Source organism: Chlamydotis macqueenii, chromosome 1 (assembly GCF_036417535.1).
Source record: "Chlamydotis macqueenii isolate bChlMac1 chromosome 1, bChlMac1.mat, whole genome shotgun sequence".
Taxonomy (NCBI): domain Eukaryota; kingdom Metazoa; phylum Chordata; class Aves; order Otidiformes; family Otididae; genus Chlamydotis; species Chlamydotis macqueenii.
The window spans coordinates 48,998,286-49,018,931 of record NC_141556.1 but is presented as its reverse complement, the minus strand read 5'-3'; the positions used below and the strand labels follow the sequence as shown (position 1 = coordinate 49,018,931).

At 41.4% G+C, this 20,646-nt stretch overlaps 1 protein-coding gene across 2 annotated transcripts in view; it reads left to right on the top strand.

Annotated features, from left to right (window-relative positions):
• Window positions 1–671: 671 nt before the first annotated feature.
• The window catches only part of EEA1 (early endosome antigen 1), a 70,032-nt gene continuing 50,057 nt past the window's right edge, over window positions 672–20,646 (top strand). The window contains exons 1-3 of one of the 2 annotated variants that reach the window (XM_086750229.1): window positions 672–791; window positions 7,949–8,041; window positions 10,986–11,108. In XM_086750229.1, coding sequence (XP_086606355.1) covers window positions 768–791; window positions 7,949–8,041; window positions 10,986–11,108 — 240 coding nt within the window. In that variant the 5' untranslated portion in view covers window positions 672–767. The remainder of the gene's footprint in view (window positions 792–7,948; window positions 8,042–10,985; window positions 11,109–20,646) is intronic. The other variant, XM_086750239.1, reaches the window with a different exon arrangement.

The following is a 20,646-nucleotide window of genomic DNA, read 5'->3' as shown; positions in this document are numbered from 1 at the left end:
GTTTCTGCACCTATAGATACAGATTCTTTCCTGGCAGAACTGACGGTTTTGGGCTATCTTTTGTCTGAAGGTAGACGTGTGTTTGTGCGAGCGTGCACGAGCAAAATGATCTTTTCTGAGATCTAAAAAAACACCTAATGGTTCATGCCACAAGGTTGTCTTTTCAGTTTGGGGCCCGAAGGAAGGAGCTGCTCCTTCAGAATTAAATTTCCAGCTAATTATCCAAACAATATTTGCTTCAACGACACTCCTTCAACCTGCATCCCCCACTCCTTTCGATACCGCACGACTGCCCAAATAAACGCGGAGCTGCGTTTGCCCTTCGCCGCACACCGTGAGCCCTCAGCTGCCAAATCCAAACGCCAGTTTGGTTTCCTTTCTCTGGCCGGGACACGATTCCAGAGAAATGACAGCAGCGACAGGGCCCCGCAGCAGCTGCCCGGCGCCTGAGGGGAGAACGGCGGGGCAATCCCGTCGGCCTGCCCCGGCGCACCCTCCGCCCCGTCTCTTTCTTTCCCCCGGCTCCCCTCGGCCAAGGGGCGGCCGCCCCGTCCCCGCCGGGCCCGGCCCTCCCCGGGGCGGTGCGAAGCGGCGCTGTCCCTCCCCGGCCGCGGCGGCTGCTCCGCCTCCCCGGCCGCGGCGGCTGTCACGGGGCGAGCGGGCCGCGCCGGGCTCCTGCGGGGCGGGGGCGGCGCTGCACGGGGCCCCGCGGCTTCCCCCTCGGCCTGGCCGCCGTCGCCCGGCGGCGGCATCCGGGCTCCGCCACCATGTTCAGGCGGATTCTGCAGAGGGTAAGGCAGCGAGACCCGCCCCGGCGGCGGCAGCGAGGGCGGCGTGGTGCCTTGCCTTGCCTTGCCTTGCCGTGGCGGGGAGGGGAGGTGCCGCTTCCTGCCGCCGGCCGGGCTCCCCGCGGCGAGGCCGGAGCCACCGGCCCGGCCTGTCCTGCGGTGCAGGGGTGGGGGTAGGCCCGCGCAGGCCGTGAGCTTGCCCACCGCCGCCCCCTCGCCCCTCATGGGGGACAGCCTGAGCCCCGACGGGGCGGGGCGGGACGGGCCGGGCCGGGCCCGGCTTGGGGGCGTTGGCGTCCCCCCGGCTGGGCGGGGGTTGCCGGTGGCGGGCGGGCCCCTGCGCCCGGGCCTGTCGGTGGGGCGAGGGGTGGCCCTGCCCTGGTGTGCCTCTTTCCCGGAGCGCGGCGGTGTCTCCGCTCGCCGCCTTCGCTCCTCGCCGCGGGTTAGGGCAGGCTGAAGGGAGCCCGGCCTGGGGAGAGCTGGGGTTGTTTCCCCGGAGGCCAGCTGGCAAACCGGCTCCTAACACCGAAAGCCAGCCCGGTGGCCACCGGCCAGCTGTCTCCCCTATTTTTAGGAACAGGCTTTTCCGGCAGCTCTGCCTGGTTTGGAAAGCCGAGTTGTGACACTGGTTTATGAAACCCTTCTCGCCTTCCAGAATCCTCGCCTGTCTCAGCAGTGGCGATACCGGCCGCCTTGCAGTTCGCTTGGGGGCCGGGATGGAAGCTGCCTGAGGTGCTGGCGAAGGGCGGGTGTGGGCCTGGCCGTGGGTTTGAGGAGTCCTTCATCGCTGGCCCTCGGCTGGAGGATGCACTGAAAAGGGTTGAGTCACGCCGGGGGTGGGAAGGCAGCGCTCCAGATCCCGCACCGCGGGAGAGTGGTGTTGGTGTCGTTGACGGATAGAAGGGAAACCGGCTGCCCTCCGTGTTGCTTCTGGTGTTTTCTTTCCAAGTGCGCTGCCTGCGTAACACCTCTGTGGAAGGGTGTTTTGTTGGAAATGTTGGCATGCTTTGCTTATCTGCCATGCGAGGAAGCGTTGCTGCAAGAATGAGAGTTAACAGAGGGGAAGAAAGTACATCAGTATGCATACCGCCAAGTTTTTCAGCGTAAAGCGTGCCTCGGATTGTTTTTCGGTCATAGATCCTGAGCAGGTGAAGATTGCTCTTCATCTGTTTGGAGCTTTGTGTTTAGGGAAGAACTTCCTTCCTGGAGTTTGATGGGAAGCCCTGCTAGCAAGCAGGGTGGAAACTTTGTACGCGTCTAATTAAATATTGGCAGCACTTAACTGGGTGTTTATTGATTCTGAGCAATAACAGGCCATCAAGGAAAGCTTCTATGATGGAGGAAAAATCTTGATACAGTGCCAAAGGAAATTTGCCCCCCAAGTATAAGTTCAGCTAAATGCTTCCTGTAAAAATCTAAAGTCAGTGCAAAGTTTTTGTGTGTTAGAAACAGCTGTCTTATCTGAAAAGTTTAAACAAATAACTATTCCCCAGCGACTCCCGAAAATTACAGGATTACAGCAGAGCTAATTGCAAACAAAGATGAAGCCGACTTCTTCCTGCCCAAAAAGTAGAGAAATGCCAAGGTTCTTAAAGGTGTTAATCTTGTAATTGGTGCAAATAACTAGGATTTAAAAAATCCACCTCTTATTAAAAGAGCTTTAGACCTTTTATAAAAGTGGTGTTTGCATGCACAACCTCATATGTGGCAAAGTATGAAAAAGCCTTCTGATGTACTTCGGTGTTAAAAGAGAGCCTTAACTTGCTGTCAAATTTGTTCATAAAGAGCATAAGTATTATAACCTTTCACGTCTTTGAGGCAGTAATTTGAAGGCCAAGGAACCTCCTCTTGACTCTCATCTTGTGCATCATTAATGTAGCTGGCAAAAACTCCCCACCTTCCAGTCAGTGAAACATAATTTCCTATATATCTATTGGGTTTATTATTTGATTATGGATGATGCCATCCTTTCTAGCTGGGTGGCTAGTCATTACTGGTGATATAACTTCAGTTACAAAAGTATGTTTTTTTAAAAAAAGAGGAATTTTTTATTACATTCCTTTTTTTTTTTTTTCGCTTTTGTAACTCCTCTGCCCATCAGGTTGCAAAGGAGGAAGACAAAACCTACAAAGATACTGTTTATAGTTTTAGTCAATTATTTGAAATTATCTTTTATTTATTATTATTATATGAAAATATATTTTAAAACATAAAGTATTTCTTTTCTATACTACTTCTGTTCCTGATCACCTTCTTATTTCTTCCACAGTTGTAATTTTTGTTTTTAAAAGCGTATTCATGGTGACTTTGAATGGCATATTTTCAAAATAGAAAGTATTATTTACTTGTAGTAACAAATATATAATGAATGTTCAGTAGATCCTGAACATTGCTTGTTTAGTTTTTGAAGTTAGCATCTCCATGCTGTCTTCAACCAAGTCCTCATTTTAGGTCCTTTCCGTACAAGCTGGTTTTGAATTTTATGTATGTTTTCAATGTGACATCTCAGGGATCCATCTGTTCTGTACATTTGCACTGTAAAACCCGCTTTCATTCATTCTTGCCACTTCTCAGTTTCATGCATTGTTTGTCATGCTGATCTAGAAAAATGTGGTCTTTCCGAAAAAAACATCTGTGTGGAATATCTGAGACACAACTTTCCTGCCCAGATGTTTTGATTTTTTTTCAGCATATTCTTTAGAGAGCTGTCTTTTCTTTATTGTGTTCAACTCTGAAGGCCCTTTGTGGCCATTGTGTCCCTTCTCTGTTGTTCATCTACTAGTGGGACAGTGGCTGTTGCCTCTGGTCTGTTAAAGCAGAAATTGCTCTTTATATTTGCAAGGTACCAAAACTGGAAAAGAAAGAAAAAACCCACTTCTTGTAAGGAGGAGGTATTTATTTTCAGATGATGGAAAACTGGTTACTTTGACCTTCTGACCCTTATTCCCATCACCGATGTTTTGTAGTGAAGAACTCATCTGTTGGGCCAGGGTGACTACTGTTTACATTCGTTTCTGTCTCCATTCTTTGTCTTTAACTGGCTGTCTACAACTGTTAGCACTGTGCTGTGTGTGGGTGGTGAGATCGTCTTGCACTGTTTCTAACAATGCTGGAGTTCTTGGTCTTGAGATCTTGGGGTCTAGGTGGAGAACAGGCCTTTGCGGGCATTTCTGTTGCTCGGATAGTACAGTCACCTTTTCTCTTACTCCACACTCAGGAGCAGAGATATTTACTTGTCTGGGATGCATTGAGTCTCATGCCTTACCTATAATTTTCTTTTTACCTTTATAATTGCAGGGCTCACTAGATTATTTATGCGGATGGATGCTGAACTGCAGTCGTACTTGTGCTCTCCCTGCGGGGTCGCGGAGAGCACGTGTCCTGGGCACAGGGTCTGCTTGTGTGGAACCGATGGTGCGATGGGAAAGAAAGGTTTTATGGTCTATAAAGTCAGGAGTCATTTCATTTGTGGAGTCATAAAACAGCATCACACTTCTTCAGGAGTAAACAATATTACTGCTTTGTATCGCACTGTATTCTGTTTCTAGCACTGAGCGTTTGATAACAAGGGCTTGGGCCTTCTTATCCTCTCATTCTTGTGTCTTGTTTGTTGCTTCAGGACCTTAATATGTTTGGACAACAGTACCCTTCTGTAGTATTTAAATCTGTGCTGGGAAAACTCTATAAATCCATATTTGTTCAGACTTTCTCAAGGCGTAACATATTTTTTCAAAGATTTAATTTATTCTGAATTTAAAGCTGCTGAGAAGAGTATCATAACTGAATGGAGTGTAGCTGTAGACAGATAAATGACTATGCAAAAATGACACGGTAGCGATCCATATTTATACTCTGTGATTTTAATGCATTAGCTCAACTCATTCATTATATAATTTTCTATTCCTTCTCAGAAAACAAGCTGCAATCATTGTCGTCCTTTTTGTTGTTAATGATGTTTCTTTATATTAGCTTACAGTTTTGAGAAAACAGAGAGGACAAAATTATGAAGTTTAGCATATTACTTCCACAACTCTACTGCGAGTAGTAGAAACATATGCGTCTCCGCAAAGTAAACAAATATAACTCAGACGACTAGGAAAGAAATACGCTGAGTGAGAGACTGATTTTGCATCAGTCTTTCAACCCCAGATGTGCCTTTAAGGATCAAATGTTAGTTTTGTAAAAATACATATACAGAAACCTGTGTGAAAATTTACTTTTCCTATGGGATTCATAAGTCATCCTTTTGCTCCCCTGCATAGTCCAATTGAAAACAAAGGGCATCATGCTGGGTCTTTCCTTAGTTCACAAAGTCTGAGTTGTTCAACGTGTTGTGATTTTTAATTTTTTTTTTTAACAGAATGTGATATAACAGTGGTCTGGGAGCCTACCTTAGACATGTCTGTGAACCTGTTTGATCATGCAATGATCAATTTAAAAAATATTCCAAATCTCCCATTCTTTATTTGGCTGGTAAAGGATGTTTAAATTATATAACAGGCTTGAAAGATAAGTTAATTGCATTTATGGTCTCCTTCCAAACTTATATTAAATTTTTCTTGCTAGTCTGTATTACTTTGCGAATGGATACCATGGGGTTTTTCTCTTGATCTTGAAAGTTACTTAATGGCCTCTTTCCTTCCCACCCTTATTCCCTGTGTGTGCCACTCACCGGAAAATGCCACCTACTTGTACTAAGCTTTCTAAATCTAACGTGGAATTATGCTTTCTCTTTTCAAGAGAGCACGTTAATTTTTGAAAGGTTAAAAGGATTTTACCAGGTACTGTTTAATAATTTGTCTTGTATATTGCATGTAATAAGACATGCCATGTGGTGCCTTTTAGTGTGATTATAGCATGTCTGAAGTGTTTCATAAAGCACATACTTTAATCAGCCACATAGTAATAACACTGTACTTTTAATATAAGAGCTTTCATCCTGGAGGATGTAATAGTCTCCAATTGGTAGTGCAATTGGTTGGACCTGGCAGAACTTCCTATGCAAATCTCATTGCGAAATGCAGTCAGCTCTGGGGTGAAGTGTGATTAACAATGCAGAGCGGCATTCTGTAAGAAGTTATGATATAAGGTGAGGAAAATATGGTGGCGTCACGGAAGATTCTTGGTTTCAGGATGAAATGATTCATTAGGCATGCTGAAAGCGTACGCTCAGGTATTGCAAAGCTGTCTTTGCTCCAGGCTGAGCCAGCCCTGTTCCCTCAGCCTCTCTCCACAGGGCAGGTGCTCCAGCCCCAGCTGTCTTGGTGGCCTTTTGCTGAACTCACCCTGATTTATCAATGTCCTCCCTGGACATTGCTGCCAGGGGTTTTCCTTCCCAGGCACAGGGCTCTGTGTTTGTTCCTGTTGAATTGTATGAGGTTCCCTTTGGCCTGTTCCTCCAGATCGTCTAGGTCCCTCTGAATGGCAGCCCTCCCTTGAGTGTGTCGACTGGTCCTCTCAGTTTGATACCATATGGAAATTTGATGAGCATGCACCCATGGTCCATGCTGGGATGTGCTTTGTTTACTGTCTATATTGGTGACCTGGAGGAGAAGTATTAGTGCCTTCACTTTGATGTGCTTTGCATGTGCAAATTTGCATTTGCACGTATTCTTTGCTTACAACTTTTTTTACCTCTCCTATTATTAAAATATTATCTAAAAAGATACGGGAGTAGGAAACCAGTGTATGTTGATCACTTAACTGATGACCCCAGAGACGGCTGGAATGAGGAGAGATGGTCCTCTCCTTCGCTTACTGTCCCCAGCCCCCATAGCTTGCTCCTTCACTCTTCGCTTCCCTTTGGCCAGTCTTCAGAGCCTTTCTAAAACTGAACTATATCTCAATGGGAATTAAGTCCTTAATCAGTAAACTTGACCTTTTTGTTACATATTTTTTATTTGATTAGCAATAAAAGTCTGTTATCTTTGTGAAAGTTGGAAATAGAACATTCTTTACAAAACAAAGCAGAAGAATGTGCTTAATTTTCAAAGTATGGAAAAGCATGCATGCTGCAGATACAAAAGATTTTTGTCTGAAAAAAAAAAAGAAGATATACTTGAGCAAGAAAATTCTAAAACAAGTAAGATTTTGGAAAAACCAAGATCTAAAAACTAAAACTACTAATCTACTTCTCTTCCTCTCTCTGTAGATTTCAATCCATATGTTTAAAATTCTTTATCTTTAATCCTCCTACATTAAATTAGAAAATCCTTTATAACATTACAAGTATTTTCAGATGGGCTAAAATACAGGCGTAGCATTACTTCATCCCATTTGTAATTGTCATCATGGAATTGGATAACGAACTTGTAGTTTTGGCTGAAACTAGGATTGCATATCAGTATTAAGATAATTTCTTTACTGATGTTTGCTAACTCTTCTTCCGTCGGTCAAACAGTGGTGTTCTGGAGATGAATAAGAGAAGTTAGATCAAATTTAAATCCAAGTTATAGTTAAATAAGGATTATAAATGGCAATCCATCTATCCAGGTTTTGAATCATGTAGTATTTCAAATTCATTTGCTTATTTTATCTAAATCTATAGTTTCAGATCAATACTGTTGTTTTGATTTTCCTATATTCATAGGGGTTTAATTTTATAGGTTTTCTTTTTAATTAACATGTTTTAACTTTAGCACAGGCTTGATTTTTATCTTTACTTTTTCCAAATCGAGGCAGTGTACCTGCTTGCGTGCTTATTTTATCAGCAGGGTCCTTACTCTTTAGTTTTCTTTCAAATATTTAAAGGCTTGTTCAGATTGTAGACAAGTTATCAAAAAAGTAGTATTATACACGTTTACTACTTCTGAAACTGTTTAGATTGAAATTCTTACTGTTTTCCTGTTGGATATAGAGACTAATTTAACATCGGAGTGAGTGGTGTAAGGGCACAGTTTAGCCCAATACTTTGTTTTGTGTTGAGCGTTTATGAGAGGAAGTGGTTTAAAATCCAGGCCTTTGCTTCTGATGTCTGCTTGTTCTTTGTTGCGTGGAGAGTCTTGGATAAAAGCTTTTGTTGAAGTATTGCACTGAAAATTATATAATTGCTTGTCAGCTTGTTCATTTCATTACTTTTGTGGAGGGAAAATACTTCTGTATTCCAGCTTTGTTAAATACAGTCTGTAAATGCTCATTTGTCTCTCCCTGCTCTATTTCAGACTCCGGGTAGAGGTGGGTCTCAGAGCTCGGATTCGGATTCTTCTGCCACACCAGGAAATGCCGTGGATGTGAACAATGAAGGCTCCTCTGAGGTACTGTACACCGTAATGGGACTGGAGTCTTAACCCTTGGGGGCTGTTTCTCTGATCCGTGAAGCTGTTGGAAGTAACTTTTGATGCCCTCCTAAGTAACAATTGTACAAAATAAATACTCAGAAGTATGATCTTCTAAAAATTGGTTGTTATTTAAATAAAAAAAGAAAGTCTAGGCCATATTTGTATGTTAGTGTTAACCAGACTTTTCTATCTAAATGATCACAAGCAATCCTTCCTGTAATCCTACAGACGAATTATTAAAATTAAAAGCAGTGAGACATAAGACTGCCCGTTAATAAATCTTTTATGAGAGTTCTGAAAAGTGAGGCTTACCGTTTTATTACACTTGTACTCCCTTTTCACCTTGCTTCAGCTAAGCTATAATGTATACTGGAAACATCCTTCTCCTTGTGAAATATCAAATATGTTGGTTTTTGTTTGGTGTTGGTGTATCAATTTACTACTTGTAAATCCTTTCCATTTTTTTATGTGCTCTATGCTATACTCAACTAGCAGAATAAGTTTTTGTTCTTGCTTCAATTCCATATTACGATGTCTTTGGATTTACAGTGTTGTCAAATATTAACTCTGAAAAATGCAAAGTGACTTCACTGGCTGTTGAAGCTAGTTTGTGCTAAAGTAGTCTGATTACCTAGCTTGAAAATGTTTCGAGCTTAGCATACAAATGCAGTGCAAGGTTAATTACTGCTATTATGGCATTAAAGGGAGCAAAGTGCCCTTTCTTACACTGAATGAAGTGTATGGTGATTCAGATACTCCTATGTCTGCTATGATAAGAGATATGAGAAACTTTCTCTGTGCTGTTGAAATTCCTAATTGTTTTCCATCTGTGCATCTGCTTATTTCATATTTCTTGAAGCCTTATTGCAGTCAGTATAATCAGACATTCCTTAATATTTTTCTGCATGTTATACACGTCACAGATTTGAGAGTTCACATCTGTTTTGTATGCATATTTACACCATCCCTGAAGCAAATAAATATTCTTAAATTGCACACTAAAATCTCATTACTTTTGTAGTTAATTAAGGCATAAAAATGTGCAATGAGAGAATTGCTTCTTTCCAGAGTTTGGCTAAAACTGCACAATTCTGTTAACGTGAGTGCAGTATTACTGATTGTACAGCCGGTGGATGTCAGAGGTACTTCAGTATTAATGTAGCAGTATTTTCTTGATGCAGGACGAGCTTTTGAAGTGGTGATGTGCCTGCACTCTTGCATCATTTGCTTTTTTTTTTTTTTGCTGCTGATGGAAACTGTGTCAGACCAAAGGCTGTTCCGTCACTTTTGGTTGATACTGTATAACATGAAAAAGTGTCTTTTAGTTATCAGTAATTCCACCATCTGTTGCATTGGTTACAAGTGGAGCGTTCTCCTTAGCATATAATTTCAAAAGCCGTTTGAAACTGAGCTCCAAGCCGGTGATGGGTTGGGTTCTTACTCTCCTGAGATTCATGCATTACAGCATGCAACTTCAGCCTTTCTGTTGGTCTTCGTTTTCCTGTGCATCTGGCCTGAGGTGTTGCCTCTCTGAGAACTTCTCTCCAGGAGCGCTGCAGCCAGACTTTGCAGAATGTTCACTCTCCATTTATTGTTGCCTTCCCACCTGGTTCTCCAGTATTATGTGAAGTCCAGTTGACTTGTTTTCACTCTAGTATCTTGGCTGGATTTTCTAATTTATATTGCTGCAAAATTCAAATGGAGAATAATTATTAAATCTGTGCAGATTCTCATGTTTCCTACCTCCTCAAGCCTGGTTGAAATCAATCCTGATTTTTGAGAATGGTAGTATGAAACAGAAGGAGTGGGGAAGTCTGAATTCAAACTGTTCCTTGCTCAGGGAGAGATGAAAATCTGGTTTAGTCCTATCTATGGCCACGTCAGCACTTCAGATCGCATATACACCTGTAATCAGGTCTAGATACAAGTTTTATTCAGTGTGCGTTCTGCCCAAGAAGGAAACATTTGAGCCTATCCTACCTGTTGAGCTTAGGTCCCAGTGCAACTCCCTTGGTCCCTGCAGTACTGGGTTGCTAAATACTCTGTGCTTGCAGTGAGTCCACCAGTGTCCTTACACTTTCATTAGTGTAATGTGCTGTGTTAGCTAGACAGGTTTGCCACAGACATGTTTTTTTGGAAGGGGCTTTAACCTTTCCATGTGTGCATGGAGGGTTGTGTTCAGTCTGTTCTGCCTGCCTGTAGTGCTCTGCCATGGAGGTGCAGGTGTTCTCCAGCCCACAGCGTGGATGGAGGCCCAGAGCACTTTGCTCTCCACCCTGCTTTTTCCAGGTGTTTAAGCATGTAGCATGTGTCTTGGAGATGTGAAGCTGTTGTTCTTCAGAAACCGCTTTAACTTTTGACTTCAGTAAATCTCTGGTGAACATACTGGGTATTTTTTTTTTTAAATTCTGCTGAGGAACGTGCATATTTTTCCTTCAGTGAGCATGCCAGCCAGGCATGTGGCTTTGCTGGTGCCTAGGCTTCTCCTGCTGCCGCAAACTTGCTTATGGATTTACAGGGGTATTTCTGCAATCTCACCACACCACCCTTGTCTCGCTGTGAAATATCTGAACACCTTTATGGGAAATTGTGTGATGGAGCTGACATGATGCCTTACAGTGGTCCATTTACAATTTGTTATGTCATATGAAAGAGGTACCAGGAATGTCTGAAAAACACATAGTAGTATGCAGCATGGTGCTAGCTTTAAAATGTGCTGGGTTTGTTTATTTTATGTTCTTAATAATTGTTCCTTCTTGCCTTCTCCATGGTATTGATATGTGGTTTGCAAAAGGAAAACAGACTTTGCTTTTGGTGACTGTAGAGAACTTCAGTGTAAGAATTTGAATGGTATTTGATTCCCAATTTGTTTTTTTTTTTGTCTTTATTAGTTTGTTAAAAACAAATATACATTTCACAGGGCTTCATCTGTCCACTATGTATGAAAGTGTGTGTAACTCCCACTGATCTGTCTGAACATTACCAGAATGAGCACACTGGGCCAGAAGGAAGACAGGAGCTTCATGACCTCCCAGCTGTTACTGTGGGTCTTGTTTATTTTGTTTCAATAGCTTTGGTAATGGACTGCTTTAAATGAACATATATCTTTTCTCATGGCTTCCGTGTCAGCTTTTAAAATTGTTTCTTTTAATTCCTTGCTGAAACATAATTTGATCTCTTATGCATCATTCCAAAGTATACATTCAGCAGAAGAATTAATCTATATCTATCTTTCTGGTTTGCAGTTGTCTCTCACATTAAGCATTTGCGATATTGGGAGACTTCCAGTCACCGATGTATTCTTTTTGAAGAGCTTTTGCTTGATTTTCTTGTAAATAAGACTATTACATTTTTTTGTTTTACTTCAGACTCAGTGGTAGTAGTGGTAAACGGAGTATTGGATCTGGTACATCCTTTGTGAAAAGAAATGTTTCAAGCTCTTATTAGCTACCTATTTTTAAAGCGGATTTCTAGTGGAAGATAGGTACATTGGGTAAAAGATGCAGCAGAGGACAGGAATATAAAAAATTTAGAAGCTTCTCTTCTTGAACGTGTTTAAGAGCCTTACGTATTGCAGCAACATTATAAAAATAATTATAAACCCGATTATTTTATATAGAACTTCATTGGAATTTTTTATGCCCCCAACAAAGTGCAAAGGCTGTTTCAATTAGACATTATAAATAGTAGTGCATTTCTAAATTTTTCCAATTGTGGAGTGTAAAACTGCACACTTTGTTTTAATCGTGCAGTTTTACATTCCTCAATGGGAAGAATTTTGTTTCTCTAAGGTAACAGCCTCCAGCTGCACAAGGCTATCTGAATTTTATTCTGCTGTGAACCTTCAGAGAGCAGATTTGACTTCTAGGGGCAGGCAGCTTGCTGTGCACTAAATGGGTTTGTGTGAAGTAAAGTTTTGCATTCTTTCTGCTGATGTTACTTTTGTTGAGTTTTGGAATTCGAGTGTTTATTCTAGGCTGTGTGAGTGATGTGATTTTATTATGTTTGTGGCTGTATGCATTTGCCAAGTAGTGCTTTTTTTCCCTTCCCTACACTGAATGTATATTTACACTTAATTTTTTTAAGGGAAAACTTCAAATTATGGAGTATTATTCCCAAAGATGATGAAAACCATGAATACCCTGATTATGCTAGAGTTACTTGAGATCTCTTTTCAAGGGCGAAGTGTCAGCTGTTAAAGTGAGCAGGTTCTGTGGTAAAACTGGCCCATGCTGCAGTCCTGGATTGCTGGGGGACCGCCTCAGAGCCAGGACAACTGAAGATTGACTTTTGATTAACTCCTCATTGCCTCCTGTTGAAGCAGGGACCATCTGTGGAGCTCTGTTTGTGGTCAAGTCAGCTTTTTATTTTCTTTATTATCTAGTCACAAAAGAAGTGCCTTATTTGAATAAGCTGTGACTTACCAGTGACAGGTTGTGGCATTCCTGATGCGATGATATCAGTAGATTGTGGGATGTGAGCCATCAGATATGACGTGGTTACCTGAACAAGTTACTCTTTTATTTAAACTGAGTTGCGTTTAACATAGTTGGCTGCAGGTTCTTGCCCACTTTGAGTTTTTGTTTTTCTGCCATCAGCTACTTGTCAGTACTTTTTACTTGTCAATAGCTAATTACAACATTTTAACTTGATAAAAGTTGTGTATTGAGTGTAGCACATGGAATGTAAATTCAGTTGTTTCTAGCTGTTGCTGTTTCTTGTGCTGAAGGTGTGTTTCTTGGTACAGTTATTCAGTAAATATCTGGAAGAGGTGAGAAACAAAGAACGCTAATATATATAGATTATTTTTTTTTCCCAGTTTGATCTTTTATTATATCAGTGTGCATAGAAGCAATGAAAAAGTGGGGATATCTGTTAATCATTATCATCAATTATGTAAAGTTTAAAATACTTGACTGCTGAGAAGCTGATGGTTTGCATTCGTTGATAGAAAATTATAGTTTGCATTTGCAACAAGCACATCGTGATCCTGAAGCAGCAACACAACCAGATTGTCACCCATTGTTCCATCTTTACCATTCCTGAGTCAGCATTATAAGAAGAGTATAATCTGTTATCAATGTAATATTATGGGGTAGACACGGACCATTGCTGAGTTTGGGTTACTTAGACTGGTGTTTGGCTTTCTGTGGCTTGCAGATACTGCTGTGAAAAGTTCAAATACGTTTTGTTGGAAACAATGATGAAGAAGCTCCTGAGTTCAGTTTTTTTTTGCCAGTGCATTCTCTTCAAATGTGGGGATCAGACACATTGCAAGGGCAGTGTTTGGTCACACTTTGTGAGACCTGAAAAATTGTCACTTGGTTGACAAAAGCATTGGTACCTTGCTTTTAATTTTGCCTACAGCTTTCTTTGCTAACCTGTCTTCCACTAATACACTCTCCCTGCTGATGAAAGTCAGGTCATTTGCCACTCTCTTCTTACCCGTCTTACATCTCTGTCCTACATGCAGTGAGAGCTGGTCTTATTCTTCAGTTACAGGCGTCCACTCCTGCAGTTTCTGAAGGTGTCTGATGTCCTGTTGTGGGAAAGGATCCTGACCACTCACCTGCAGCCTTATTTATGGTCTTCCTCTTGAACAGCTCTCAGTGCAGCCCTCATTTTTCAAAATAGGGATTGCACTGTATGATAACTGGTGAAAATGACAGTGAAATACTTTCTCCTGCCCTCCAAACACTGATGGAGCCTTACTTTAAAAGACAAAAGGCTTATTCAGCTGCTGGAACAACCACTGAAATGTTGGCAACTGTCTCTCTCTATATGTAGCCAACTCAGCCAAATAAATGCCACATCACCACGTTCCCAAACAGGACCATTGTTCCCCAACTTTCATGTATACACTGGTGTCACTAACAAAAGCTGTGTGGCTTCTTGTGTTTTGTTTTGTTATTTCTAAAGGTATGATACATTTCTAAACTGTTTCCAGCATTTCCTGACTGTGTCAGTTGGATGTTTGGGACATCTAAACAGTGAGCCAGTTAGAGAGGCTTAGTTTCAGACTTCCCTTCCCAGTTTCTCCTCAAGCATCCAGAAAACCTCCTGCAATGTTTAGAATGTAGTGGCCATTAATATCTATTGTCTTATCTACAGCTAGGCTTAATCTGAGACATTTTTTAAACAGTTCTTTTGTGTAGTCTCCATAAGTTTCGACCCTGATATTTTCTGAACAGACTTTTCATAGAAAGATTGCCTAGAGTATAAATTGGCATACTATTGGGACAAAAATGTAAGGTTTTCTTGTCTGTCTTTGAAAATACCTCATTCTTTACGGTGTTTTTTTACTTGTCTCATTGTAGATGCAATTGACTGTGTCTTCTGTTATTCTGGATGCCCTTGGAATGTTGCAGACTGGTTTTGCACAGAACATCACGTCAATGCTTTAATGCTGATATTTTATTGTTTTTGGCTGCTCTTTCAGTTGCTTCTCAAATTAGGTTGCAGCGGCTGTTTTCACCTCAGCAGTACTTGCCTTCTTTGCACAGGAAGAAAAATCGTCAGTTGAGCTACATTAGTACATTAATTTGCAGCAACATCTGAACAATACTAAAAGGGTGAAGGATTAGAGATACGAGTTTGATTTGACTTGGCCATGTGGTGTGACTTTCTTTAACAAACAGAGAATCCACTGGATTAGAATTTCTAATTCATGACAAAATTGTAGTCTTGTAGCTTGTGACAGAATTGTACTCTTATTCATCAATAGTAATAAAACCAGAAAAGACCTGAACTAGAAATTATGTTGGTTCTATTCTTCTTGGGAAGAACCCAGCTTCTCTTCTGGGAAGACATCCAGTCTTGCAGTCTGGTATAAAATACACTGTAGCAAGACACTTTTTTTTTATTCTTGTACAAAAAGTTTAAGTACTTTTAAAATTGAAATGGACTGCGGGTCTTAATTTTATAAAACATTACCTTTTTACCTACTTTTCTAATGATTAAATAGAGATGTTATCTGAGGAAGCAACTGTTGTCTTACTGTTTATGTACACACAGAGGAAAGGACTTTTTCTGGTGGAAGGCATGGAAAAAATGTCAACTGTATTTTCCTTTTATCAATATATAAAGTGACCTAATTTATTTAGTCTTTAACTTAAAATATCTTTTTTTTAATCAGTATGTAAGACTTCTGAAATAAATTGTGTCTAGGCAGACAGTTTAATCTGCCTCTGAGAACTTCCTGAGGATTCATTTAATTCCTTGGGTATATATTTGGGAAATAAAACCTAGAAACTACTTGATAAGTCTTTCAGCTCTGAAACATCAGTACATTTGTGTCCTCTGACCCTAAATATATACAGTTCCTAACCTTCTGTCCTGTAAAATGTTTCAGCCTTTAAATCACTGTGTAACTGCAAAATATCTGAGTTTTAGCTTAGATTTACTATTTAAATGTTGGTGAAGATGTGTATCTTGTATCAGGTTCATCTGCAGTGGAAAAACATGAATGGTGAATTTAGAATTTTTCCAAATATTCATGACACACAAACCCCAAAATCAGCTCCAGGAAGGTGTTTATGCCTCTGAGCACATGAACATGCCATACAGATCATAGAATCATAGAATGGTTAGGGTTGGAAGTGACCTTCAAAGGTCATCTGGTCCAACCCTGCAAGGATCAAGGACATCTCCAACTAGATCAGGTTGCTCAGAGCCCTGTCCAACCTGGCCTTGAATGTTTCCAGGGATGGGGCATCTACCACCTCTCTGGGCAACCTGTTCCAGTGTTCTACCACCCTCATTGTAAAAAAATTTTTCCTTATATCCAGGCTGAATCTACCTCGCTCTATTTTAAAAACCATTACCCCTCGTCCTATCACAACAGGCCCTGCTGAAGTGTTTTTCCCCATCTTTCCTGTAGGCCCCTGTTAGGTACTGGAAGGCCACTGTAAGGTTTCCCCAGAGCCTTCTCTTCTCCAGGCTGAAAAGATCTTGAACTTACTTTCATTTTTTAAACATGGTGGACTTTATTACCAATATAGTTGTGAAAGTGTTAATTTAAGTCAGGGTTCTGAGACATGGACAAAGGTAGCTCATGGCTGGAAGGTGTTACAGCTTTTGCTTTTTGTTCATGTGGCTCGCTGGGAACAGGCTTGAGTACTGGCCCAGTATTTCTGGAAGGTCAAAAATGAAGCACAGAAACTCAAATTTATTTAAGCTTAAAGCCTGGTCATGTGAATGCCGAGCATGTTAAAGTGCATACTGGATTGGGCTAATGTGTCCTATAGTATGTATACTGTGGAATAGTCACTCATCTTTTCTGTGTGGTAAAAGTATCAGTTATACTGAAATTCTCTGGGGTTTGATTTTTTGGTTTTGGTGGTTGTTTTTTTTTTTGTTTTTTTTTTTGTTCACTACAGTACTTAAATATTTTCCAAGATGAGGATTTATGGAATAAAATTGACTTCTCAGTGGAAAAACAGCAAAGTTAGTTGGTTCTTTAAGGCTGACTCATGACATAATTGCTGGGATAAAAATTCAAGATGTTGCAGAACCTCTGTTTGTCTTAGCAAATAGAGCTCTGTGCGTGCAATTTGTGCTATATGGCTCTCTACCACATACAGCTATAGCTCAGCAGCAATCATAGCAGCCTAAATGCGACCAGTTGTTCAGTTCTATGCAGTATTAAAATGGCATTGGAGAATAGACTAGACAGTCTTCAGAGATTTCAAGAAAATGCTAAGGAAGCTGGGTAGCTGTGACTGTGACTTTTGAACTTAAATCGGGTACCTTTTTTCTTGGACTCCAACTATATAAGCGAGCCTGAATTTCATCCTGTAAAAACTGTTTTGCCCATGGGACTGTCCTTCAAGAAATGTCATCTTTTTTCTTCCAGATAACTCCAGTTTTAATTTGCGAAAAGGGAGCTTCCAATAAAGTAAACTGTGCTTTCAGTCATTAAATACTTGAGATGAGATTTCATATTAGCTGTACAAAGGCCATTTAATTAAAGCTCTCTGGAAAAAAAGAGCAATTGGCAGATGAAGATGGATCTAATGTGTGTATAAGTAGGTGTCTCAAGCTCCAGTTATCGATGATGGAGTCCAAGGAGCTGTTATGCTGACCCTACATATGGTATACACATTTGTTAGGTCAGCTAATTAATTTCTTCCTCCTTTAACTGTGTTGAATAGTTCTCCATTGGTAGTGATTGGGGAGTAGATATCTATGTGTAAATGTCTGGTTATTTTTTAAACCTCAAGCAGAAGCCTCAGCCTGTTGAGGGAGTATCTTTGAAAATTTTCAATTTTCTTTGCTAGTGCGTAAGGAAAATGCTACTTTTCAAAATGTCTTGTCACATTACACAACTTCATTAAATCAGGTTTGTGCAGAATGATGAGGGAAAAAAGCATTAAAAGGAAGACAATATTCTGAGAAGGCTGAAATTTTCCAAAATATATTTTTACACCCCGCCCCACCCCCCCAGTCCTACAGAGTAACACAAGGAGAAGTGAGAGAAGCAGAATCAATTCAGTCCTATACATTCATTTTTCTGTTACATAAACTGTTTCTGAATCAGTTTTTAAGTAGTCTGAGGATTAGGAGGGCTACAGTAGCCTGCAGTCAGTCTGATTGTGTGCCGTGTGCCTGTGGGTCCATGCCCCTGCTCTTGCTGGGCAGTGTGTTCCGATGGGAGGCCAAAGTTCTTCCAACAGTTAATAGCCCTGTAGATTGTATTGGTACAATAAAAATAAATATGTTAGTTCTTGTGGTGAGAGTTTCCTTCCAGTGTTGCTTTTAGCATCCTGGCATACTTCCCAAAGAGTACTGTCTTAATGATTTGTACGAGTATTAATGTTACCCGAAAAGAATAATTTACCTTGTATGCCTTTCAGGAGAGAGAGCACTGAGAAGCTGAACTTTATCAGGCCTGAAAGTAAATCTTAATTATTAAAGGGGAAAAATACTTACAGATGTTCTTCTACAGGCTTATTTGTAAGTCTGTCTTGAGAAAGGCAAGTAAAGAAGCCTCTGAGATCTTTGGTGAAATTTGTCATTATAACTCGAGCTGAGGCAAGACACTTTCCTACAAAACTTCTTTGTAGCAATTTCTGTTCTGCTCCAGGTGAAACCGGTGTGTTTTGGAGTTTTTGCACTGAGGAGAGCCTGTCCCAGCATGAACAGTGTGGTGCTGTGGAGGTGCTTGGTACTAGGCATGGCTCATGGGCATCCACCTGACAGAGAAACATTTCCCTTGGGATCAGAAAAGAGGGATTTGAAGTTTAGCACCTGTCTTGTTCTCATTGGAGTGCCCTGACTGCTGGGCCAGGGGCTGTTTTGAGCAGTAAATGGTGTGCTGACTCCTAGTGACTTCTTTGTGCGTGTATATGGCATTTCGGTTTGGACTCCTTTTCTTTTTTTACTGTTCTTGCTCTGTCTTGCTTCAGCAATTCTGTGGTGATCTTAAGAACTCTTTCGTTATAAAAACTTGCCCATGTGGTGGTTGTGGTTTTATTTTTTTTTCCATTAACTGACAGACATTTGCAAAAAGTTTTGGATTCAATAAATTCTCATTTCCTGGTGCAAAGATTCTGTATTTATAAAAACAAAACCCAACTATTCATCCTGTACCTTCTTTTGGACTATTTTCTCCCTGTTTAAAGTGAAAGATGGAGCCCAATTAGAAACATCAATTAAGGAATTATGTTTTACGGTGCAGCACTGCAGGGGTTGTAAGTGATCTCTTTGCTTTTATTAAATTAAGAATATGAATTGACTTTCACTTCTCTGTGGCTGTGCTTTGTGCAGGGTAACTCATAAATGCACTTTAAAATGAAACCTACCAAGTGTCTCTTGGCAAATGTGCATGTTTTATATGGTGGCTTCCTTCTTCAAATACAAGAACATTGCTCTCATACTTGGTTCTTCTGTAAAGGAGTCTGTTAGGTAAGGGAGCCAAATGCAGGCTTACTGGGAAGGTTGCTTCAGCTCCCCCAAGTTGTGGTGACCAGTGTTACATCTCACGGTTGTAACTCTGCAATCTGCTCTTTATCCATAGTAGGAATGATCCTGATACTGGAATATCTTGCCCTCGATATAAATGCCTCCAAACTAACAAAAATGCTTACAAGATTTAAGCATCTCAGACCATCAAGTTTCTTCCCCTCTTCTTTCTTCTTATGCATTTGTCTTTAGATTAGTAAAATACACTTTTGCATACATTTTCAAAATTCATCTCAAGATGACACTGAGAGAGATATATTTTTATGGCTGTATCTAAAAAGCTTTTTAAAAGAGATAAAGCAAGAGACCCACCAACCCAAGTCCCCAAACAAGATTGCCACCTGGGGCTAATGGTTGCAGGCCCAAGAAACCTTTACATTTCTGTCTGTTACTGTCTGGTGCCCAGGATGATCCTGATAATTCTGATTTTCGTGCTATAAAGAGAACTGAATTAATGCTGCAGACATTAGAGCTGACATCTGAATATTATTAGCCTGCGAGACGCAGCTGGGTCCTGGGTTCATGCAGTTCAAGGCTCTGATGTGTGTGTGGTGGTGCCTGCAGCTGTAGGAGTGGGTGTTCTGCCCGCCTCCGCTCTGCACAGGAAGGATGACATTTTCCCTGTCCGGGATGCCCCATTGCAGAAGGGTGACATCTTACTCTGTTAGAGCTTGTGTGTCAGACTTCTAGGAAACGCTGCGTTAGAATAAGGGCGTTGTGTGGGAGCTGCAACCTGGTGCCGACTCCAACAGCGCCAGGTCCCCCAAAAGTGAGGCCAGCTGTGGTCACGGTAGTGCTGGTGGAGAGGCAGAGGCTGGTGGGTGGTGCACTTTTTACCCCTGCCTGTGTGAGAGGAAGGGGGTTACTACCACAAAGAGGAGATTTTGTCCACGCTTCCCCCCTCTGCTGGTGTACAACATACCTGTGCCCCCCAGAGCTCCCATCCACCGTGCAGGCTCTCAGCTTCAGCAAGTTCCCTTGGCTTGGCAGCTCTGCTCTGCCTCTGGCTCCGTGTCCTTGCAGCCAGTGCCTTCAGATCTGCCTGCCTGCCTGGGAAATTTTGGGCTGGCTTTGCCTAATAACTGAGACAAATGATTGATTGCTGTCCCTTCGGCCTAATTGCACATATAATCTAGTCTTTCCTCTTCTCCAGGACTCCTATTTCCACAGAATAAAACCCAACCACAAAAAACCCACCAAAAACCAAACAAAGAAACAGACTTTGTGTTTTAAATGGAAAGAAATAAAGGGCAAAAAGGAGAGATCAGAGCAATATTCTACACTCGTGCTTTCTAGATGTGCTTACGGGTGCTAGGAGGAACACTGGCTTTTCTCTGTGAAGAGCAGACCTTCCCATCACTGGGAAGCTAAACTAAACATTGAGAACTGCTCGGTAGCATTTAATCCCAAAAGGACACTGTTGCAGCGTCACTGTATGAGACTAACTGCTTTTACCTACCGGGAGAAAAAAATCCCTTGCTTTTTGACCCCTCCTATAGTTCATTGGCATTGCTATTTGCCAGGAATCTCCCTGTGGTTCTTTTGCCCAGAGTGACTATCACTGCCATCATATAATTATATATTAATTGTATCAGATTAACATTACTGAGAACCTAGTA